General features: G+C 46.6%; 1 protein-coding gene across 1 annotated transcript in view; it reads left to right on the forward strand.

The window, feature by feature from the left end:
• LOC125447911 (anthrax toxin receptor 1-like) overlaps window positions 1-25,187 on the forward strand; it is a 149,793-nt gene that overhangs the window by 88,634 nt on the left and 35,972 nt on the right. Inside the window, exons 14-15 of the mRNA XM_048522695.2 lie at window positions 2,123-2,161; window positions 19,796-19,894. Coding sequence (XP_048378652.1) covers window positions 2,123-2,161; window positions 19,796-19,894 — 138 coding nt within the window. The remainder of the gene's footprint in view (window positions 1-2,122; window positions 2,162-19,795; window positions 19,895-25,187) is intronic.

Here is a 25,187-nt window from a genome sequence, read left to right on the forward strand (position 1 = left end):
TGTTTAGAAACATTATGACTGGAGGCACACTTTGTACACTGTGCAGCCAATTTCAATGTCACTTCAGTGCTATGAACAGGTCAGAAACTTTGATTGGCTGAACCCAAGCATCTCAGTGAGTGAGTGAGTCACTCCGTCCAAGATCTTGAGCAATCTTTCATTTCATCTCCCTGCGGCAGGAAGCACACAATATGTGTTCATTCCTAAAAGTGCGAGGAGGGATGGGTGATTAGATTTCTGAATGAATAATTTGGAGGCCTCCGCTCCTGACCCCACGGTCACGAATTCAAACCGCACAAAGATACAGAAAATAGGAACAAAAGGAGGCCATTCAGACCCTCGAATCTGCTCCCCCATTCAGTCTGTCCATGGCTGATCATGCAACTCAATCCCTGGTTCCCATTTTCTCGCCTACCCTCTAATCCCTTTAGCCCTAAGAATTATATCCAAGTTCTTCTTGAAAATATGTTTTGGCTCCAACTTCTTCCTGCAACAGGGATTTCCACAGACTCCTCACTCTGTGGTGGAAGACAGTTCTCCTCCTCTCAGTTCTAAAAGGCTTAACCTCTGACCCCCCTGGTTCTGGACACCTGGTCATCAGGAACATCCTTCCTGTGTTTACCCCTGTCTAGTCCGGTTATCTCAGTCCTCCTTATCTCGGTCGCCTTTCCCATACCCTTACACTGTTAATCCTGGTTCCGAGCTACCAGCTCCTCGGGAACATCCACCCTGCATTTGCGCACTCTAGTCCTGTTAGAAGTTCTTCCCCCTGAAATTCATTGTCAGTTACTGGGGAGAATTTGGAGTGGAGGCCATGGTCACATAATCCATGATTTGATTGGAGGGCAGGACAGGCCAGAGGAGCCAAGCAGCCTTATCCTGCACATAACTAAGTTGAATATAGCAAATGAGGAGGAGGTAACCCTTCAACTCTACAGCCCAATCAACACTGAAGAAGCTCAACGCCATCCAGGACAAAGCAGTCCCCGCTTGATTGGCACCACATCCACAAGCATTCACTCCCTCCACCACCGACGCTCAGTCGCAGCAGTGTGTACCATCTACAAGATGCACTGCAGAAATTCACCAAAGATCCTCAGACAGCACTTTTCAAACCCACGACCACTTCCATCCAGAAGGACAAGGGCAGCAGATACATGGGAACACCGCTCCCTGAAAATTCCCCTCCAAGCCACTCACCATCCTGACTTGGAAATATATCGCCGTTCCTTCAAAGTCGCTGGGACAAAATCCTGGAATTCCATCTCTGATAGCACTGTCAGTGTATCTACACCCCAAGGACAGCAGTGGTTCAAGATGGAAGCTCATCTCCACCTTCTCAAGGGCAACTGCGAACAGGCAATAAATGCCACTCCAGCAAGAGAGTCCCGCATCCTATGAATAAATTTAAAAACTATAACAAGACTCAAGTCCCAAGTGGGGTTTGGGTAGAAGATGTCTCAATAAGCAGTGTCACAGAAAGTCAGACGAGACTGGAAAGTAATTTTTAAAAACAGGGGAATCCATTTACAGCATGGAGAGAGCCCAGTTGGCCCATCATTGCCCTGCTGGCTCGAGGAATGAACCACGCACCCAGCTTGGGGTGATCACAGTCCGTCAGAGATTCTCCTGCTTTAGTGGCCCAGTTCCATTCAGAATGTTTCTGTTCAACCTGCATCTCCTTCTCCTTTCAGGCAGGGAGTTTTCAAGATCAGAACTCACCCAGTCCCAAACAAATCCACACCTTCTCTCTTACTCCCAGTCACCTTAAATCTACATCCCCACAGTCAGTGGGAGCTTTACCTACTGATTTACTGGAATAGAACGCCTTGGTGATTGACAGTATTGTGTGTCACAAAGCCGCTGAAAAAGGCCAGTCAGCCCATTGAGTCCGTGCTGGTCAAAAACAGCTTCCTCATGGGTCTAATCCCATTTTCCAGCACTTAGCCCTTGGCCCTGCACGTCCTGGCATAGCAAGTGCACAGCTCAGTCCTTCCTCAGGGTTTTCTGCCTCTTCCACCCTTACTGTCCGGATTCGGGGTGACCTTGTACAGTTCGAATGGAAATACTTGATCAGTCAGTGAGGTTTCTAATTCCTCTTCTGTCTTCTCTCCTGCTCCAGATCATCAAAGAGCCCCCTCCACCTCCCATGGATGATGAGGTAAGTGCTGTGTTTTCTCAACTACCCCGCTGTGGTGATGTTAAACAGAGAAACCCTGGTGGGGGGGGGGCGGGTTGGGGGGGAAGAGTCCCTGAAGTTTCATTCAGCAGCTGGCTGGGTGTGAGAGGGAGAGAGAGGAGACGCATTGCGGTGCTGAGTTTGGACTTGAAGTGTCTTTTTCTGATGACCTGAGACCTGTAAACCTGGAGGCTTAGGGTGATCAAGGACAGGTGGTGTTGAGCCTTGGGAGGGTGGGGTGACATCCCCTCCCCCACAGTGCAGGGTCGGCTAGGAAATTAGATGCCCATTGCTTGCTCTCTACTCCCTGCCAAGAACCCTGCAATCAATTGAAGTGGATGGGAAAAACGAGCTGTGTGTGTGTGGGGCCAGGGAAATTGCGCTTGGTGTCAACGGAGGGAGGCTGAAAGGATAGCATTTTCAACATTGCTGCAGCACCCAAATTCATGAAGGTAGTAACCGCTGGACATGAAACGAATAGGAACAGCTCCTGCTCAATTTCTAAGCTCTGCAGCAGCCATCACACGTGGGCAAAAGGCAGGGAACTGCTCCGACAGTCTCGAATATCATCTTTGCCTCCCGTTGTCACTGCCTGTTTGAATCTGTTCCCAGTGATGCCTATCCATTCCACCTATTGGTTTGGCAGCTCATTTGTCGAGTACACCATGCACCTACTGCCAGGCTTTACCGTAGACTTACTGATGGTTTTATTCAGAGCCATTACCCCAGACCCTGCACTGTGGGCTATTCTCTCTGCAAACAGCGGGACATGTCACACCTGTGTTGTGCCCACAGTGCCCCGGATGATCAAAACATGCCAGTTTGGGGCAGCTGATGATGGACGCGGATCTTGTTGGTGTGGATAGGCAGTGCAGACACGCAGAATGGCTCCCTTTGTGCGGTGAATCTGAGGTTCTGTAAGATCTTGATTTGCACGTATCCAATTTCTTGTGCTTGAAATGGGGCCCTTCACTTGGTGTGTGGCGACTCATGTTGCATTGCAGTAAACAGCTCATAGATACGTTGGGGATTTTACAGAATAATTTATAGACACACCCCCTTTCATAGAATCTCTCAGAATAGAAAATAACGAGTTGGACCACACAATGTGTTATATAGATTTGATACCAGCCATTGCACTGTAAACCACGCAGTTACAGGTACAGATTACAGAAAGGGAGATCAGCAGTAACAGCAAAGGAGAGTTGTAAGCATGCTGTTTCAATCCGTTGTTGATGCTCCAAGCTGCAAGTTGAGGTCCCAAGCAGCTTTCAGGCCGGCTTCTGATCTCAGTAACATCTTGCTAAAAGTCATGATAAAATCTCAACCCAACTGTCTGTTCTGGTTATTGACAATAGAACGCAACAACCAATCCGAAGTGTTGTGTAGATTTACATACCCCTCTTTAGCTCATCTGCACAACACAACCCTCGTTTCTCCTGTAGCTTGTACTTGATTATCTCATCTTCTCCCAGCTTTCTCAGAAGAAATTCAGACCGGATTTGTGACATTGAACCTGTTCTGCCACTCAATGAAATCGTGACTCAGCACTGTAGCTTGATACACCTGACCTTTCCCCAGATCCATTCATATCTTTGATTTTTGTCAACCACTCTCAAGTTTACAATGTAGCTATTAATTCAGCATCAACTGTTGTAGAACAGAAGACCTAGGGGTTCAGGTACATAGTTCTTTGAAATTTACATCACAGAGTGGTTAAGAAGGCATTTCGGATGCTTGCCTTCATTGTTCAGATCTTTTGAGTACAGGAGTTGGGATGTCATGTTGAGTTTGTACAGGGTGTTGGTGAGGCCTCTTCTGGAATACTGCTCCCCGTTCTGGTTGCCTTGTTAGAGGAAGGGTGTTATTAAATGCTGCAGTCAAAGGCTGAATATGTCTATTGTCTGATAGCTTACTGTTCGGTGCTGCAATAGTATGTAAACACATGATAATCCTGGTTCCTAACCAAGGAGCATTTTCCTTCACAGCTCTGTGTTCAGATTTAGTGGGAACTGCCGATGCTGGAGATTTTTCTGAAGAAGGGTTCAGACCCGAAATGTCAGCTTTCCTGCTCCTCTGATGCTGCTTGGCCTGTTGTGTTCATCCAGCTCCACACCTTGTTATCCCTGTATTCAGATTGTTTTATTTCATACATATATTCTCCCACAGAAAGTGGGTCAGCTAGCATTTATCACCCATCCCTAATTCCTATTGAGGAAGTGTTGGCGGAAATGAGCTGCCTTCCTGAACTGCTGCAGTCCATGTGATGCATGGACACTCAGAGTACCGATGGCCAGGCATTTCCGGGATTGCGACCCTGGGAACACGCAAGGAACAACAGTATGTGCTAAGAAGACAGTGTAGACTCTAACTTTTTCTTATTTTAAAGGTAAATGTCAGGTGTTGCATTCCAGGTGTAATTCGATTGGACAAACTATTCAACAAAAAGTGTGAAGTGGTTCATTTTGGAAGGTCGAATTTGAATGCAGAATACAGGGTTAATGGCAGGATTCTCGGCAGTGAGGAGGAACAGACGGATCTTGGGGGTCCACGTCCATAGATCCCTCAAAATTGCGACCCAAGTTGATAGGGTTGTAAAGATGGCGTATGGTGTGTTGGCTTTCATTGGCAGGGGGATTGAGTTTAACAGCCAAGAGGTTATCCTGCAGCTATAAAACTCTGGTTAGACTGCACTTGGAATATTATGTTCGGTTCTGGTCACCGCATGACAGGAAAGATGTAGAAGCTTTAGAGAGGGTGCAGAGGAGATTTACCAGGATGCTGCCTGGACTGGAGGGCAGGTCTTATGAGGAAATGTTGAGGGAGCTTGGGCTTTTCTCATTGAAGTGAAGAAGGAGGAGAGGTTACTTGATAGAGGTGTACAAGATGATGAGAGGCGTAGATAGAGTAGATAGTCAGAGACTTTTTCCCAGGGTAGAAATGACTGTTACAAGGGGGCATAATTTTAGGGTGATTGGAGGAACGTATAGGGTGATATCAGAGGTAGGTTCTTTACTCAGAGTGGTAGGTGCAGGGAGTATGCTGCCAGAAGTGGTAGTGGAGTCAGATACTTTAGAGACTTTTAAATGACTCTTGGATAGGCACACGGAGGACAGTAAAATGTAGGATATGCAGGGTAGATTGATCTTAGTAGGATAATAGGTCGACACAACATTGTGGGCCAAAGGGCCTGTACTGTTCTGTACTGTTCAATGCTTTTTTTTAAACTTTAAGCCAAAAACAATGCATTTTTATACTGCAGTTAAAATACAGACAAAATAAAAATAAAAGAATCTGCTTAACTATAACTCTATAGAAATGCTTAACAAAATATTGTATTCATATTAACTGCTCCCCTTAACTAACTGTTCCAATACAGTAACATCCCACAAACATACTTGATAAAAACTAAATGAACTGCAGATGCGGTACATAAACACACCCCTGGCAAAGGCAAATTCGGTAAAGCAGATTGTCTCACATGCAATTCTAGCATCAGGAAGTGAATCCCTGTTCCAGGCTGGAACAGAAAGTGGAATAACAGTTTCCACATCAAGCTTCAATACCCCAGTAATTGCAGAAAGCTAAAACTAAACATCCTGGTTCTGTGGGAGCTCAACCCCACCCATTCAGGCTGCTTCTATTGTTCCAACTTAAAAAAAATGAGCTGTTAACTTTACTGGCTTTGAAGCAGACTGCAGCACCTCTGTCTCAACCTTTCTTCATAAAAAAAGGGACAAAATATACCTCTTAAAGCCATTGTATTGTCACATTAGTTACAAGTTAGGATGGTGTATGGCTTAGGGGGAAACTCGCAGGGGATCGTGTTCCCCTGCATCTACTGCCCTTGTTTTCTGCAGGGATTGTGTTCTTGGGCTCAGATGGTGTGCACATCGCTATGACTCTGTGTCATTGACAAACTTTTCATCCAGGCATAAAAACTTAAGCACAGCATCATTAAGATACTACTACAGGACCTCCCACTTCTGTTAGCACACAGTGTGGTTACAAACACCCTGTAATAACAGCCTTCCACGCCAAGGACACAGAACACACTGTGCCAAGAGTTCACAATGTGTATTTATGACAAAAACCACTGGCATCGCATGAGCTGGAAAGACTTCAGCTCGATTTCTTCGCAAGCTACTCACTGTGATGTCTTGCCTCACAGTAGACCTCATCATGAAATGGGTTCCAACACATCTTGAACAACTTGACTTTTCAGGCAGACACTGAGGAAGCTCCATGCATTCTCTTTCCCTCATTTCCCAGCCTACTCATGTCTGCCCACTCCTTGTCGCCTGGGCTGTTACAGCAAAATTTTATAGTCCCTCATTCTATGCAGAATGGGCACGCATTGTGCAACTGAACGCCAACACAGATGGGATGATACGTTTTGTGAGGAAGAGCGAGGAATCTGTGAACTCCGTGGCAAATAAGTGGTCAAGAAGGGATCCTTGTTAGCAAAATGACTCGTGGTGCAGTGGTAAACTCTTTCCTTCTGTCTGCAGCCGGAAGATGAGGGCTCCAGTCCAAGGCTAGGCTCTTTTGACCTTGAAAGGTCTGTCTGTGCTGTGGTCAAACAGGTCGAGTCCCGATGGCATGTGGTGAGATTGACAGAGTGTCCAGGTCAGGTTTCCTTTGGAAAATAGGGGCAGATCCATGTTCTGCCCAACAGCGTGGACCATTCCAGTGAAAGCCTCAGGTCCAGTCCTCAGAAACCAGGATGTGGGAAAAGACAGATGGGTTAATCAGACTGGAAAAGGGGCAAAGAAATAAGCAAACCAGCATGGGCCCTTCCGGGTCAACAGCCACAAAAAAGTGGGGCTGTGCATAATGTACATTGAATTCTAGGCAGATATCACTTGGGGACACCAAGCGGGGGGCAAGAATTATGAAACTCAGTGTGTTCAGGTGTCAAGGAGACAAATAATTCTGAATGATTTCAGGGGACGTTAGCTCAGTAAATGCGCGGGAGAGAGGAATGCAGAAGATGTGGACATAGTAAGGATAATCAAGCAGATTGAGAGACTTGGTGTGGAGAGCTCAGGCAGCTGCATGGGGGCTGAATGGCCTGGTGGTGTGCTGTCAATGTGATGTAATAAAACATCAACTAAGTTCAGATAATTCAAGCCAGCTGACAAGAAAGACAGCACGCTGCATTGCCTTGTTGGATTGACTTGCTTGGTTTGATGTCTCCAGCCCACATCGAGAGTGACAGCTATTGCTGACTTAAACGCCAACTCAGTGATTATCCGTTCCTGTTTCCCCTGAACTCTCAGCACTGGGCTGATCTGCTTCTTAGCTCAATAATCTCATTTCTGACATTCCTGGGTTTGGTGGCAGAGGGGTCATCAGACAAAGGGCTATCAGTGAAATAACCCCACAGAGGCCAGTTTCCCATCACCAAACCAGATTTTATTTACACATGAGCAGTACTTGACAATAGCACAGCGTCATACAGAGTCAGGTCTCAGAATATCAGCATCAGTGTCATTTATCCTTTAATGTCAGCTAGGGCTTCCTGACTGGACCAGTTTAATTACCCAATCAGGAAACTTGGAGTCTATGAGGTCTAGCTGGCTGACACTGTTGCAATCAATACACTTTTGGCCTGGTGCTTCTGCATGTTTGGTCATCACAACTCCCATGTGGTTGTTATCTCAGGCATCTTGGCAGTCAGAGCTTGCTCAGGAAATACAACATTGGGGAAACCTCTCAGTCACTCTTCCTGGAGAATGATCAGGTTTCACACTGAATTCATCACAAAATGTGCTTCAGGAACAGTAAACACACGGGTAGCTTGCTGCATAACAGCTGCCCCCACACCCCTCCTCACCCAGTACCCCACTGCCAGCACCACAACCACACGAGCAGAATATCACAAAATACACCTGAAGTTCCACAAATACTGTTCGAACAAATTAGCCTGAAATCCAGTCGCTAAAGTCGTCTGGTGTTTTCCCTGAGTTTGAGCACGAGGCAATTATCTGGTAGCATGCAGATTCTCAGAACTGCCTTGTATAAAAAAGAACTTGCAATGTGTCTTTTACTGATCTTTGAAAGAGAATCCATGCAGTTCCTCAATCCTTCAAACTCAGGTCCACAAAATGACAAAGCATCGAGTGCCTCTCATGTTTCACTGGATTGATTCCGGAAGTGTGGGCTGAGAGATCGAGCAGTTCGGGTCTAAATTCTGGAGTTTATTAGGAGATCTAATTGAGGTACACAAGATGCAACAGGGAACTGACAAAGTGGGTTGGAGGTCTCCTCATGTGGGGCAATCCAGAGCAAGAGGTCACAGTTTCAGGATAAGGGTCTGGGCAGATTTCAAACAGAGAAGAGGAGCAATTATTTCTGTCAAAGAATTGAGAATTGACTCCCTCAGAGTGTGGCGGATGTTGGGACATTGAGTAAATTTCAGCAGGAGAGATGTTTAATTTGTTACAGGTTGAAGAGTTATGGGGGGTGAGCAGGAAAGCGGATTCGAGGCTGAGATGAGATCAGCCATGTTCGTATTAAATGGCAGAAAAGGCTTGAGGGCCTTAAAGCTTACTCCTGCTCCCAGGTTTATATGTTCTTGGTCACAGTGACCATGAAAACTATCATTGATTGTTACAAAAACCCATGATTCTTGAGGGAAGCAATATGCAGGACTGATCCAGTCTGGTATACGTCTGACTTCAGATCTGCAACAATGTGGCTGACTCCTAACTTCCTGAGCGAGCCATTCAGTTTAAGGGCTTGGGCACCAAATACAAACATGAAGACAGATTTGAAGAAGTGAATAATTTTCTTTTGATTATGCTGAACTTCAGTGTAATTTGATATTCAAAAGTGATGAAGAAGGGGAACAGCGTGGATCCAGACAGGCTGTTGCTTGTGAGTGCTGGGCTCAGGGATAAGTGGATTTAGAAACACCATTAAATCTAAGAGGTTCAGGAGAAGGAGTAGGAGAAACCCTACAGTCTCTAAATTGTGAGACTAAGCAGCAATCGTTAAGACAGCGATCTTGTTACTGTTTTATAGATTAAAGAGGTGTTTGAATGGAAAGAGATTATAAGGGAACAGCTGAGACAGTGCACATGGATGTGAGGCACAGCGTGGACTGTTTGGGGCAAATGCTGTTTAAAACATATGTCCTCTCAGTCAAAGGGCTGGGAAGTAATGACGCAGATATCTCCACATATCTGCAGTTTGTCTACTGCTGGAATACTGTGAGCAGTTTTGCACAGCACAAGTAAGGAAGAATACCAAGATCTTGTATTGAGTGTAGAGATTAACCTGTTTTTATCTTTAGAAGTGACAGGATGGTGTAGACATTATAGTCCAGTTAAGAATTGTTGTGTCTGCATGGACCCACCAAAGATCATCCCATCCAGACCCTCTCCCCATAACCTCACATCTCCCCACAGCCAATCCACCCTAACCTGCGCATCTTTGGACTGTGGGAGGAAAACAAACAGCCATGGGGAGAATGTGCAAACTCCCACATAGAAAGAGAGTCACCCAAGGCTTACCCAAGATTCCACCTTTGGGTGGCTGTCTTTCTGCATGGGTTTCCTCCAGGTGCTCCGGTTTCCTCCTGCAGACTAAAGATGTGTAGGTTAGGTGGATTGGCCATGGTAAATTGCTTACAGCGTCCAGTGATGTGTAGGCTAGGTGGGTTAGCCATGGGAAATGCAGGGTTATAGGGAGAGGGTGGAGGGGAGAGGTTGGGCTGAGGTAGGATGCTCTTCAGAGGGGCCGTGTGGACTCAATGGGCTGAACGGCCTGTTTCCATACTGTGGGGATTCTATGAAATCTGTGCTGACTGTCCCTGATTTGTCCCTGCTGTTCCAAATGTTGATTAGTTTTGTTCTTCAGAATTTTGTTCCCAATAAATTTCCCTAACCCTGATGTCACACTGACATGGTCTGACCCTGCTTGAACAAAGGAAGCATATTACCTATCCTCCAGTCATCTGGCATCTCATCTGTGGCCAGTGCAGTGTAAAATATCTCTACCAGGGCCCCAGCAATCTCCTCCCTTGCCTTCCAGAGCTGCCTGGGATCCATCTGATCAGGCCCTGGAGTGGTATCAGAGAATGAGGGACTTGGATGATGTGGAACCTGGAACAAGTTGGGATTTCCTTTCCCCCTTGAAGCAGTTGAAGGTGAGGTGTTTAAAATCATACATAGTTTTGTAAGGATAGAAAGGAAATGGTTGTTTTTACTGGCACTGTGGTTGGTAACTGGAGAGCAGAGACTGAAGAGGGTTGGCCGTGAGTCAGAGGCTGGTGGAGACGGACCCGGGAGATTAGTTTCTGTGGAGAGACTCCTTGCATTTCATAATGCAATGTGCTGTAGAGTTGGTGGGCAGTGATTGTGCAATGGCTTTCAGATGGGAATTACATTCACCCTGGAAATGGGAAAAAAGAAATTGCACAGTAACAGAAAATGAGCATGGGAGGAGGGGTTCGGGGAGTGGGAGGGTGCAGGGAACGTTTAGACCACATGGGCACTGTGGGTTAACATCTCCGTTGTCCTGTCTGATGGCCCGGGTGTTTTCATTTTGATCATTCAGCAAGCTTTCTTTATCCCTTGGGATAGGAAGGGATTGCATCGCGCTCTGAGGAATGTGGAGAGAGTGAGAGAGAGAGAGAGACAGACAGACAGACAATGTGGGGAGGTGCAGGAGGAGAGAGAGAGAGTCAGAGAGTGAGAGAGAGAGAGAGACAGACAGACAGTGTGGGGAGGTGCAGGAGAGAGAGAGAGAGAGAGAGAGAGGAATGCCTCACCAGAGTGTTTCATCCTCAGCTTGCTTCAGCTGATTCTGACAGGATTTAGGGCAATGACAGATGGACTGAGAGAGGAAGCCCTTTGCAACATCCCCAAAAAGGGAAGTGCTCGGTCCAACCCAGGCTCCAACTTGGCTGATTCTTTCTGCACAGATTGATGTCCATGTTAGCCTGAACTTCAGATGTCTGGGGATGGGGCTTGTAAAACTTCAGGCTCCAGCTCTGACAATCTGTCTGCACCTCTTGAAGTAATTTATGGAGTGTTGTAGGATTGAATGCAAGAAGAAACTCACATGGGATTAGGCTGCTCCAGTTGCAGACAGAAGGGATCTCTCTCTCCCACGTGTTGGCTCCCTGGTGAGTGAATTTCAGCATATCGGTACAGAATGAGATGCAGCCCCCTGGAAATTCGACTGGGAGTTATCCTGACTGGTTGGAAATGCGTTGGAGACTGTGACTATCCTTTCTCCTACTGAATCATGCCATCAGATCATAAGATGTTAGAGCAGAACTAGGCCATTCAGCCCATCAAGTTGGCTCCACCATTCAGTAAGGTCACAGCTAATCTTGCTTTGTGGAAGATATTCATATTCATATTCTGCATGAAATTTCTTCATCAACGTTCCCTCATGTTGCAAAATTCAACTTCTAACCCTGCTCAGATGGCCCCACTTCCTGCAACAGCATTTCCAACGGGCAGTCCCTCAGTTTGAGTGCATGCTCTGGGATTTCTTGTTTGGACATCCTGGACAGGTCAGAGCAGGTGAAAGCGCAGTAAGCCTGGATTTCTCAGAAAGCCAAGTATGTGCGTTGACATAGCACCATTTCAAGAAGTTTCCCAGTGTCTTACACCCAATGAAGAAGCTGCGACATTGCAATGTGGGAATTGCCGCAAGCAACATGCACACAGGAAGATCCCACACACAGCAATGTGCTGGCTTTCCAGGTCAGCCAAGTGATTGCTGCATTTAGGGATGGATACTGGGCAGGATCCCATTGAAGACAGTTGCATGCTGTCTGCAAACCTTCTATTGAAAATGACACCTCTGGCAGTGCGGCACCACCCCAGCACTACACTGTCCAGTCGACTCAGGGTCTGTCCTTGGGGTGGAGCTTGAATCCAGTACTCCTGCTGGCTCCAAGGTGAAGCTGGCCCCCTATTTAAAAGAATGCAGAGGGGAGAAAAGGTGCACAAGATGAGGGGTATGTTGTTTTAGGAAGATGCAGAGGCAGAGCATTGCAGGGTCGAGAAGATCTTGCTGACTAATGTTGAAGGTTTTACTTCCCATGACACTGATGACTGAAATGATCCAACCCCTTGGCCACTGCCTGCTGGCTGATTGGTGGCTTGTAGATAAGACTCATTAACAGTGTTGCAAATATCACTGTCATTTATTCTGAATAAACAAGGGGGTGGGGGCGGAATGGGCAAGGTAACACGTGGCAGGCATTTTCTTGTAATATTTGGGGCGTTTGATTGAAACGATCGGTTTTGGTTTTAATATTGGCGAGCAGCCGGCAGCAGGAAAGCAAAACAGACACAGAATAAAATTAAGCAAACCTCGGGTCATTTGCGACACGAACATCCTGCCAGGTGAACCGAGCAGTCACATGCCAAAGGCATGCTAACACACGGTGCGGGCGCTGAACATTCATTTCCGTTGACATAGCGCCCAGATCTTTCAGTTTCAGACGGACAATTTTAAACAGCAAGGTCCCTCGCCTCAGATAACGTGATAAAAGCCACAAAAATGCAGTCACTTATTTGCACGACCCTGAAAGAAAACTACATATGGGAATTACTGGAAGAAATATGTTACACAACAGACCTGGAATTCTCAGTGTGGTTTACCCGTTTGAAGCATCACCATTCTTGAAATGTGCCTTTTGTCTGCACGTATATGTAGCTTCGCAGATGACCATATATGTCAAGCTCATAAGCTTTGAGTTGAATTTAAAATAAATAAGGAATTCTCAAAGCCAAAGGTTAATGGAGTCACCAACAAGCTCAAACTTCCACGGGGTATTCTTGCTCAATTTCACTCCTGCTCAGGCATTTCACTTCCCATGAAAAGGTCAGGGACCTTCCATGCTAAAGATCCATCAGAAACAAACGCAGCAGGAGGTAGTGGGTTAATCACATTGTTCGGTTGAATAGACTTCTCTCGGAAGCAACTGAAAGAAATCGGAGGATTGTCGGCACATTGTTTGATATTGAGACATCAGATGGCTTAGGGAATGCTGGAGAACCTCTGGTGGTATCTGTGGAGGGAGGAACAGAACTGGTCTGAAGAAGAGGCCCACCAGACTGCAAACTCTTGCTCATGCTGCAGACGCTGATGGTGCTGAGTTTCTTGGGCACTCTCCATGCCTGGTTTGAGATTTCCAGCAGCTGCAGTCATTCTGCTTCGATTCAAATGTTACAGAATGTCTTGTGAATAGAGCAGGGAGGTAGACGGTGTCTCTGCCACAGAACTACTGACGTCCAGGGACCAAGTTTAACTCCAGCCCCGAGCCAGCTGCCCAGTTTGGACAAATGCTGGGCTCCGCAGCTACTCTTAACTCGCCTCCCTTAATCTCCTGCCATCCTGCCACTCTACCCAAACCCCGCTCCAACCCCTGCCATCACCACACACCCCGATTACAGCCTTTGGGGATGGTGGGGGCATGCGGCTCAATAGAAGAACAAAATGGCAAAGCCGTGCTGTCTGTGCACTCCGCAGACACCATGGAACACAGCTGTGCAAAGAGCATTCGGAAGACAAACTATCACTTATTCTGGCGGCAATCAGTGTAACAATTTATCTTGAACACTGGTTGACACTCCTATTCTGCCTATTGGGTCAAGAATTAGAAAGATTTTGATTTGAAATGATTTGTTTTGTGTTTGTCATATGTACCTACGTACAGTGAAAAGTTTTGTTTTACCTGCAGTGCAGGCAGATCATATCATCCAAAGTGTATTAGGGTAATAGAACAGGAGTAAGGAATACAATGTTATGGCTGCAGAGAAAGTGCACAAAGAGTGAGATCAACAGATTTGAAATTTGAGAGGTCCGTTCAGTAGTTTAATAACAGCGGGGAAGAAGCTGTTCTTGAAACTGTTGGTAGCTGTGTTTAAGCTTTTGTACTGTCTGCCCAACCAGAGAGGTTGGAAGAGATTATAACCAGGATGGGAGGGTCTTTGATGTAGGCTGCCATCCCGAGGCAGCGGGAAGTGTAGATAGAGTGAATGGATGGAAGGTTGACTTGCATGATGGATTGGACTGTGTTGACAACTTTCCGTAGCTTCTTATGGTCCCGGGCAGAGCAATTGCCGTACCAAGCTGTGATGCATCCGAATAGAATGCTTTCTAATGGTGCATCTGTCATAGTTGGTTAGAGCCAAATTTCCTTAGACTCCTGAGGAATGATGTGGAGGCGCTGGCGTTGGACTGTGGAGGACAAAGTCGGAAATCACATGAAACCAGGTCATAATACAAGTTCATTTGAAATCTGAAGTTTGGGAACACTGCACTTCACCTGGTGAAGGAGCAGCGCTCCAAAAGCTTGTGATTTCAAATAAACCCATTGGACAATAACTTGGTGTCGTGCGACTTCTGACTTTGTCCACCTGAGGAAGTAGAGGCATTGTCATGTGCTTTCTTGACTGTAGCATCCTGACCAGGACAGATTGTTGGTGATCCCTGAATGGGAAAGCGGCTCTTTGAATGCAAGTTTAATCTTCACTATTCAATTTCACAGTTTGTAAACTTGGATTAGATCCCCAAAAGTTTATTTTTGCGTTTGGCAGGTACAAAATGCAACAGAATTATTCCATTGTTACGTGAAAAGAATGTACTGTTTCACCACTACAGTGTTAATATGGAATAGCTCACTTGGATGAGATGCTTTGGAGATGCTAGACAACAAAATGTGAGGCTGGAAGAACACAGCAGGCCAAGCAGCATCTCAGGAGCACAAAAGCTGGCATTTCGGGCCTAGACCCTTCATCAGAGGGTGCTCCTGTGCTCCTGAGATGCTGCTGTGCCTGCTGTGTTCATCCAGCCTCACATTTTATTATCTTGGATTCTCCAGCATTTGCAGTTCCCATTATCTCTGCTTTGGAGATGCTGCTGGCCAAAGGAATTGGATTCGGGCCTTGATAGCTCACTTAGGGAGAGAAAAAGGCTAAACAGCCGGGGTTTAGCCCTGAACTAACCTCTCTAAAGCAGGTTGTTATCCCGACATTGGCCACACTGCTGTTTCTGAAACTTTCCATTGAGCAAACTGGTGGCTGCTTTTCCACGGACACCAATTCAAACCTGCTTCACTGGCTGGAAAGCACTTTGAGACGTCCTCAGGTTATTTAAGGTGCTACGTAAATGCAAGCTGTTTCTGCCTTGTCTGAATGTGAGTGCACGGTCCACAACACACGCCCTTTTACTGCAGGAGCCGTCCTTCTGTCACACATGAGGTAGTAATTGTGGCTCAGAGAGTCACAAATGTTGATAGCACGGAAAAAGACCTTTCAGCCCACTGGTTAAAAAAAAATCCACCATACGGTTCGTATCCAACTGTCCAGCATTTGTCCCATCGCCTCGTAGGTCTGGGCATAACAAGTGCACATCTAAATGCCTGTTCAATGTGATGAGGATTTCTGCCTCTCCCCCCCCTTACAGGCAATGTGCAGTCTGTTGAACATTAGCATCTCCACCTCTGAGATGGACCGATGTTAAGTGATGTTCTCTGTTGGGCAACATACTTTGAAATGACTCTGGGAGAAGATCCCAATGTAAAACCGTTCCCAGATTTGATACGAATACACACAAAACGCAGCAAGACTGTCAGGAATGATGGAAAAGTGTCACAGAGGCATGTTGTGGCTTGTGTCCAATGTTGAGTGAAGACACTTTGCTGTTAGGGCATAGTGAAGGGCACAAACAGATAGATGGTTGGCATTTCCCAACAGCACCTGTTGGTCTCAAATGGGCACCATTGGAAAACTACTTGTTGTTAAGAGTGTGTCCAAGTTTGAAGCAACTTTATCCAATGCTGTGGGTTCTCTCAAGGCCACGGTGAGAACTTTTTCTTTTTAGTCATGGGCTGTGGGTATCTGTGGTTAGGATATTTATTGTCCCACCCCTAATTGGCCAGAGGGCAATAAAGAGTCGACCACATTGCTTTGGGTCTGGAGTCACGTGTAAGCCAGACCAGGCAAGGATGGCAGATTTCCTTCCTTAAAAGGATATTAGTGAACCAGGTGGGGTCTGACAATTGACTCTGGGTACATGATTACCATTCAAAGTTAGATTTCACCATCTGCCATGCAAGAGTGTGTGCTGTCCAACAGTCAGCAAAGTCTTCACAGTTACCATGAGACCAATAATTCCAGATTCTTTATTGAATTCAACTTCCACCACATGCCATGTCTAGATTCGAACATGGGTCTCCAGCACATGAGCTGAGTTTCGTGGGTTAGTAGTCCAGCAATAATACCACTCAGCCATTACCCCCACATTAGCCATCCATGTTGTCTCTGTCAATGGTGGTGGATCACCTGCAGCTCCTCCTCCTCTGGACATCCTCTGGGAATGTCCACTAATTAGAGTTTATTGCAGATGGCCATCGAAATGCCACCACCAGTGGTCAGTCACCTTCAATATTTTCACAAGGTCTGTGTCACTCAAGTTTGGAATGACGTGTTTCTAGCGATTATTCTTTCTAACCAAGAGCGTGCTTGCATTGTGCTGGCATGACCCCCTCGGATGTTGCTATCCCAGTTCATGGGTCGGGTAGCAGAAGGGGTACTGAGTACAAAAGCAGCCAACAGTGCCATTCCTCAGCTGACCAGATCAGTGAACCTTCAACGAGGCCACAGGCAGCCTTCCCCAGATTAGAACCTCTGTGTTGGGGCTTCATTGACAGGACCCTAATGGTGTCCTCAGAAAGCTCCAAAGTTCAGGTTCACCATGAGTTTCTCCTGCAGTCTGCCTGACTATTTCAAAAGCAGGAAGGTCAGAATGTGGTTTTCAGGGAGAAGGTCAGCATGGACTTTGTGAACAATGGATTTGTCTTGAGGAGCTTGATGGTCCTTCCTTTGTTCATTCCTGGGACGTGGGTGTCACTGGCTGGGTGCAGCATTTATTACCGCGTCCCTAGTTGCCCCTTGAGAAGGTGGTGGTGAGCTGCGTTCCTGAACCCCTGCAGTGCATGTGCTGTATGTCGACCCACAATTCCATTCGGGAGGGAATTCCAGGATTTTGACCCAGCAATAGGTGAAGGAACAGCAATTATTTCCCAGTCAGGATGGTGAGTGGCTCGGAGGGGAACTTGCAGGGGACAGTGTTCCCATGTATCCCCTGCCCTCGTCCTTCTAGATGGAAGTGGTCGTGGGTTTGGAATTTGCTGCCTGAGGAACCTTGATTAATTTCGTTAAATACCTAATCGGTAGTACATACTGCTGCTACTGAGAGTGGCTGGTGGTAGGAGTAGATGCTTGTGGATGTGGTGCCAATCAAGTGGGTTGCTTTGTCCTGGATGGTGTTGAGCTTCATGAGTGTTACTGGAGCTGCACTCATCCAGGCAAGACGGGAGAGTTCTGTCACACTCCTAACTTGTGACTTGGAGATGTGGACAGGCCTCGGGGAGAGAGGAGTTGAGTTTCTTGCTACAGGATTCCTCACCTCTATGCTTGTCCCATGTGATAGGAAATTGCATTTGCCACCTATTGTTCTGTTTGATTCTTTGATCCACAGTGACAGGGTTGAGCTGACAGTGAAATCTTTAATGTGCAGAGTAGCTCAAGGCTCTTACTGCTTGATGTTATCAAACAGTTAAACCCACCAGAGCTAATTTATAGCAGCTGGCTTTTGTTCATCATGTCCAGCTCAGCTCACAAATGATGCAGCTCAGAGTCTTGGTGATCTGAATCGGTCCTGCACCAGGAAAATGGAAGAAAATACTGCACAATTTGGAGTCAACAGAGTGCCAAACATAACTCGGGATGCTTGTCCACACCTGATAGCTTTAACTGGAAACCATGTCCCAAACTTGCTGGGCATCCTTACTGGGTCACTTGCAGAAAGATGGAACAGGAAATGTTTTATAGCAAGAAAGGCAGCCAATCGGCCCGCCGTGCTTGCACCAAATGATGAGGAGCCATCCAGGTTCATGCCAACTCTTGGACAGTAGCCCCGTGTGTTCTAACAATTCATTCCAGATTCATATCCAACTGATGTGGTAGGGGCTTCTCTATTTGCCCACCCTCTGAGGCAGTGAGTTCCAGTGTCCCATGTCCTACCTCTGAAATCCCCTCTATAAACTGTTGCTTTAAATCGCTAAAATGCACCCCTCAAACAATAAGGGAATAGGTTCTTCCTCCCCACTCTTCCTAGACCTCCTTATTGTACCCAGCCTCATTCCCCACTGCTTCAGGAACAAGCATCCCTGACAGAGCCAGCCTTTGGTCGTCACTAACGTCCCAGTTCCCTTGGTCAATCTCTGCTTCACCCCCAGAGCCTGAGAAGCACACTGTGGGTTGGCCGATTGAGCGACATGCACCAGTTTGCAAGTTCCTGGGAGTGGATGTACTGTTTTGTGAGAAGACGTCAAGGAGGGTGGGCCTGTACTCACGGGAGTTCAGAAGAATGAGAGGTGACCTTCTTGAAACATACAAGAGTCTTAGGGTTTTGACCAGGGGTGACGTGGTGACGTTGTTTCCTCTTGTGAGAGAATCTAGGACTGGGTGTGTTACCACTGAGTAAAGGGTTGAACATGTAAGACAGAGATGAGGAGGAATTTATTCTCTCAGAGGGGAGTGAACCTGTGGAATTCTTTACTGCAGAGGGCTGTCGAGACTGGCTCCTTTCGTATATTCAAAGTTGAGACAGACAGATGTTTAAAGGGAATCACGGATTGCGGGGAAAAGACAGGAAAGTGGGGTTCAGAGTTATTATATCAGCCATGATGCTGCTGAGTTGTAGAGCAGGCTCGATGGGCCAAATGGCTTTCTTCTGCCTCTCCACCTTATGGATTTGTAGTATTGGTTCAGCCAGAATGATGTTGGCTGGCTAGGAGGAGTGCAGTGCATGGTTCCATTGTGCCCTAGACCTGAACAGCTAATAGGCAGAGTGTTTGGGCTGGAAAATCAAGACCAAGTTCAGGCCTTTCCTTGTAGCAGAGCTGCTGTTGAATCAAGTGAAATCTCCAAGAGACCAGATGGCGAGAGACAGTGCTCAGAGGGATAAAGAAACCCTGATTAACTATCACGCTCGAAGTCAGAAAAAATTAATTTGATGAAACAACTCTGTTTTTATGTGATTGTCGTCTGTAAACACAGAGAGGGTGATTGCAAAATTGAACAAGTGTTATCAATCTCCTCTGGCCTGCTCGAACATCCATGACGTCAGGATTCTTCCTGTTTTTATATTTTCAGGCAAGCCAGACTGAGACTTAAGCAAAATATATTGTGTACAACTTCAATTCTGTTGGGTCTCTGCTCTGTGTTCTTCTGTCTCTCTCTGAAGCAGCCATGTGCCTGTTAAGCATTGTTTCGTTGTTGCTTTCCAAGTCAGAGGGTTCTGTCAGGGTCAACCTTGAAGGATGTCTATTTTTTCAGGGGCGGGGTGTGTGTGTGGTTTCACTGGGGATGGGGGGGAGGGGGTGTAGGGGGTGGGGGTGGGGGGTGAAGAAAAGCTGTTGGAGCTGAGGCATTTCCTGTTGTGAGACTTCCAGTCAGGATTGAGACGGGGTTTGGCTGAGCATGAGGCAGATCATTTTTGGACATGTTCTCTCACCGCCTGTTCTCTCTCTCTCTCTCTCCCTCTCTCTGTCTCTCTCTCTCTCTTCTCTCGTAGGAAGATTCCGATTCTGAAGGCATGCCCAAGAAGAAATGGCCGACTGTCGATGCCTCCTATTATGGCGGCCGAGGTGTAGGGGGGATCAAAAGAATGGAGGTAGGAAGACACCCCTCATCCACTCCTGAATTGAACGGAATTAGCTTTATTGTCACATGTACTCACGTGAGTAACAGTGAAAAGTTTACAAGTTGCCTCTTACAACACCATCTTAGGGACGAAAGGTACACAGGTACAGCTTCTTCTGTTCCTAGATTAGTCACGGTGTAACAATGTCACCAACACATGGCACCAGCTCAGACCTTACAGCGTACCTAGGGACAGTCTTTGCACTCTTTCTTTAAGAACATGATAACAACAAGCTGTAGAGCTGGATGAACACAGCAGGCCAGGCAGCAAAGGAGCAGGAATGCCAACGTTTCGGGTCTGAAGAAGGGTCCAGATGCAAAATGTCGGCTTTCCTGCTCCTCTGATGCTGCCTGGCCTGCTGTGTTCATCCAGTTCTACACCTTGTCATCTCAAATTCTCCAGCATCGGCAATTCCCACTATCTCTTGGTTAAGAACATGCCTGGTGATTCAGAGGTGGGTGACACTGAACTGAGAAGGAAAGGCCCACTGCAATCGAAAAATGTTGATACCCCATCAGGAAATCATTGGCCTGTTCAGAAAGACCCACAGGTGGCAATTGGTGATGACAACGCAGATGAGACAAGGGATCATCATTCAGGAGATGACAATCATTTTTGTGTTGAGATACAGTATGAAATAAGGAAAGGATTGTTTAGTTATGATACCCATATGTTCCAACAAGCGCGCCCTCCTTAATGCATAGAAAAGTCATACAATCGTACAGTTCAGAAGAGGCCGTTTGGCCCATTGACTCTGTGCCAACAGGCATAAACAAAGCCCACCAGGAAAGGTCTGCCCCCAACATTCTCCCTTAATGTCCAGAGATTGGGAGATTGCTTGGTTAAACTCTCCATTGTGATCACACTGTTCCTGAGTCTTGTACAGTAGGGAATTGTGCTTCCTTCATTAGTATCTTTTCTCAACAATATCTTTCCTCCTTTATTCTATCGTACAGAGTCATGCAGGTATACAGCACAGAAACAGACCCTTCGATCCAATTTTTCCATGACAACCAGACATCCTAAATTATTCTAGTCCCGTGTTTAGCCCATATCCCTCCAAACCCTTCCTATTCATGTACCCGTCCAGATGCCTTTTAAATGTTGTAATTGTACCAGCCTCCGCCACATCGTCTGGCAGCTCATTCCATTCACGTGCCATCTTCTGTGTGAAAACATTGCCCCTTTGGTCCCTTTTAAGTCTTTCCCCTTTTACCTTAAACCTATGCCCTATAGTTCTGGATACCCCTACCCCAGGGAAAAAGACCTTTGCTATTCATCCTATCCATGCCCCTCATGATTTTGTAAACCTCTTTGAGGTCACCCCTCAGCCTCTCATACTCCAGGGAAAATAGCCCCAGCCTATTCAGACTCTTCCGATAGCTCAAACCCTTCAACCCAAGCAATATCCTTGGAAATCTTTTCTGAATCCTTTCAAATTTCACAATATCCTTCCAATAGCAGGGAACCCAGATTGCATTCAGTATTCCAAAAGTGGCCTAACCAATGTCCTGTACAGCCACAAAAAGATGTTCCAAATCCTATACTCAATGCACTGACTAACAGAGGCAAGTAGACCAAATGCCTCCTTCACTATCCTGCATATCTGGGACTCCACTTTCAAGGAACCATGAACCTGCACCCCAACGTATCTTTAGTCGGCAACACTCCCCAGGATCCTACCATTCATTGTATAAGACCTGCCCTGACTTGTCTTTCCAAAATGCATGTGTGGTTTTCCAAGACACTGTGGCGATGGAGTTGGAGGGGGTGTTGGGTGGAATTCAAGCCTTTCCGCATAAAGTTGAAATGGAGCATTTTCTAGCCAGTAGTAGGGAAAAACATCTTGCGGCTCGATTGTGCCCAAGTAGCCTTGCAGCTAGTTACCTCGGATGTGGCAGGTCTTTGGCCTCCATGAAGTCACCTGAAGTCTTGACTTCTAAAGCTGTAGCAGCTGCTCAACACAACACTTCAGCATTAATCCCCAGACAGACTGTGACAAAGATGCACTCCTGCTATTTCAGAGAAGAGGGGTCATCCCAGGTCACCTCAAAGAGATACTCTTGTTAAATGATGTGTTCTCAAGTGCACGCTTCAACCTGATTGCATTAAAGATCATCCTTGTGTCACCAAGCCTTTAAGAACCTGGGGTTATTTTGGGCAAACAAATTTTATAGGATTATAAAGGCATATTCCCTTTAACAGAGCAAAATGTAGAGGATAAAGGGTAAATTTATCATTTCATTGACCAAAGTGGAGTTGTTCCTCACAGACTGTTCAATGTCACTATCACTTGTTGACACTACTCTTATCCAACAGAAGTGGACAGGCAGAGTGGCCAGAGACCAGTCCCATGAATCTCTCAAGACCCCCAGTGGTTTGGAGGCGCGGGGGCAATTGCTTTCCCTAAGCCTAAACCTCACATTATCACCAACTGTAAAACTTAACCCCAACCCTCATCCGACCCTCAGCCTCAATCCAACCCTCACCTTAACCCCAACCCTCACCAAAACCGTCACCCTAACCCTAACTCTAACCCTCACCCTAATCCTCACCGTAACCCTCACCTTAACCCCAACCCTCACTGTAACCCTCACCATAACCATAACTCTAACCCTCACTGTAACCCTCACCCCCAACTCTGACCAACATGAGCACATAGTTACTGAAGGGACAAGGACCCAGTGTTTGACACCCCAGAGTGGCGTTACACATGCGGGTGGGGTGGGGGTGTGCGACAGAGGCTGGTTGCTGCTGAGTGGAAGGAGACAGCTTTGAGAAATAGCAATAGCAAAATGGGTCATCGGAGAGCACTGGGAGTTCGAGGGGGAGCCAGAAATATTAGATTCTCCCTCGCTGCCTGACCTCTGCAAAGGCTGTGAGTTGAGGATGTGTGAGCATTTGGCAAGACCCGAGAGATGATGTTGTTGGCCTGGTAGCCGTAATGGGTGCTACCTTCCTGAGCTAGTCCCGTCTCACCTTCACCAAACCCACCGCCATCATCACTGACTCAGTTGCCTGGAAAGTGCCAAGGGTGGCCTTGAAACAGCTGGGCTGCATCCTAGTGCCACAATCTGACACCCTGACCATGACTGGCAGGAGAAGCGTCCCTGGTACAGGGTAAATCTCCCCAGAGGGGGCACCAATTGAGAATTGTCACGGGCCATATTTGGATGCCAAAGGAATGGGTAAATACCCTGCTTCCATTGCTATGACCCTCGCCACCTCTTTCTATCTCAGTGTTTACAGGGAGCAGGATCACATTTGGGTTTCTCTCAGACCTTACCGTGCTCAATGATGACACTCTTTTGTCGTTGCTACAACCTTCTTCATGCTAAAAGAGAGATCTCCTACACTTGCTTGATCCTTTTCAGCACACCCCGAGAAATTCCCTTCCTTTGTGGGATTGTTAAAACATTCCTGTCTCTCTCCTCCCTCTGGAGAGGAGCCTCAAGACATAGTGACCTTCCACCCACTGACAAACCTGAACATTCTCCCCTGTTCTCTCCACCCTTGTTTCTTGTCTTCCCACTCTCCCTCACTCTTCCCTGACCCTCCAGCCTCGAGTAAAATCCCATAAGATGTCTCTCATCCTGCTATCTAGTGTCCAACCCACTCACCCACCCTGAGAGCATTGTTCTGTGCCTCGGTGGAACAGATGTGAGGGGCTGAATGGTCCACTCGTGTTCCCCCATATCTCATGAAGAGATTCACTGTCATCTCGCCAAATCATTGCGAGCAGAAATGTTCTTCTATGTTAAGAACATGCAGGTCACAGGTAAATCCAAGGGGACCTGATATCTCTCATATAGAACATAGAACATTACAGCACAGTACAGGCCCTTCAGCCCTCGATGTTGTGCCGACCTGTCATACCGATCTGAAGCCCATCTAACCTACACTATTCCATGTACGTCCATATGCTTATCCAATCACGACTCAAATGTACCTAAAGTTGGCAAATCTACTACCGTTGCAGGCAAAGCGTTCCATTCCCTTACTACTCTCTGAGTAAAGAAACTACCTCTGACATCTGTCCTGTATCTTTCACCCCTCAATTTAAAGCTATGCCCCCTTGTGCTCGCCGTCACCATCCTAGGAAAAAGGCTCTCCCTATCCACCCTGTCTAACCCTCTGATTATTTTATATGTTTCAATTAAGTCACCTCTCAACCTTCTTCTCTCTAATGAAAACAGCCTCACGTCCCTCAGCCTTTCCTCGTGAGACCTTCCCTCCATATCAGGCAACATCCTAGTAAATCTCCTCTGCACCCTTTCCAAAGCTTCCACATCCTTCTCATAATGCAGTGACCAGAACTGTACATAATACTCCAAGTGCGGCCACACCAGAGTTTTGTACAGCTACACCATAAGCTCTTGGTTCTGGAACTCGATCCCTCTATTAATAAAAGCTAAAACACTGTATGCCTTCTTAACAGCCCTGTCAACCTGGGTGGCAACTTTCAAGGATCTGTGTACATAGACACCGAGATCTCTCTGCTCATCTACACTGCTAAGAATCGTACCATTAGCCCAGTACTTTGCCTTCTGGTTACTCCTACCAAAGTGCATCACCTCACACTTGCCTGCATTAAACTCCATTTGCCACCTCTCAGCCCAGCTCTGTAGCTTATCTATGTCTCTCTGCAACCTACAGCATCCTTCGTCACTATCCACAACTCCACCAACCTTAGTGTCGTCTGCAAATTTACTGACCCATCCTTCTAAGCCCTCATCCAGGTCATTTATAAAAATGACAAATAGCAGTGGACCCAACACCGACCCTTGCGGTACACCACTAGTAACTGGTCTCCAGGATGAACATTTCCCATCAACTACCACCCTTTGCCTTCTTTCAGCAAGCCAATTTCCGACCCAAACTGCTATATCTCCCACAATTCCACTCCTCCGCATTTTGTACAATAGCCTATTGTGGGGAACCTTATCGAACGCCTTGCTGAAATCCATATACACCACATCAACCGGTTTACTCTCATCTACCTGTTTGGTCACCTTCTCAAAGAACTCAATAAGGTTTGTGAGGCACGACCTTCCCTTCACAAAACCGTGCTGACTATCGCTAATCAATTTATTCTTTTCTAGATGATTATAAATCCTATCCCTTATAACCTTTTCCAACACTTTACCAACAACTGAGGTAAGGCTCACTGGTCTATAATTACCAGGACTGTCTCTACTCCCCTTCTTGAACAGGGGAACCACATTTGCTATCCTCCAGTCGTCTGGCACTATTCCTGTAGACA

This window comes from Stegostoma tigrinum, chromosome 40, assembly GCF_030684315.1.
Source record: "Stegostoma tigrinum isolate sSteTig4 chromosome 40, sSteTig4.hap1, whole genome shotgun sequence".
NCBI classification, from domain to species: Eukaryota; Metazoa; Chordata; class Chondrichthyes; order Orectolobiformes; family Stegostomatidae; genus Stegostoma; species Stegostoma tigrinum.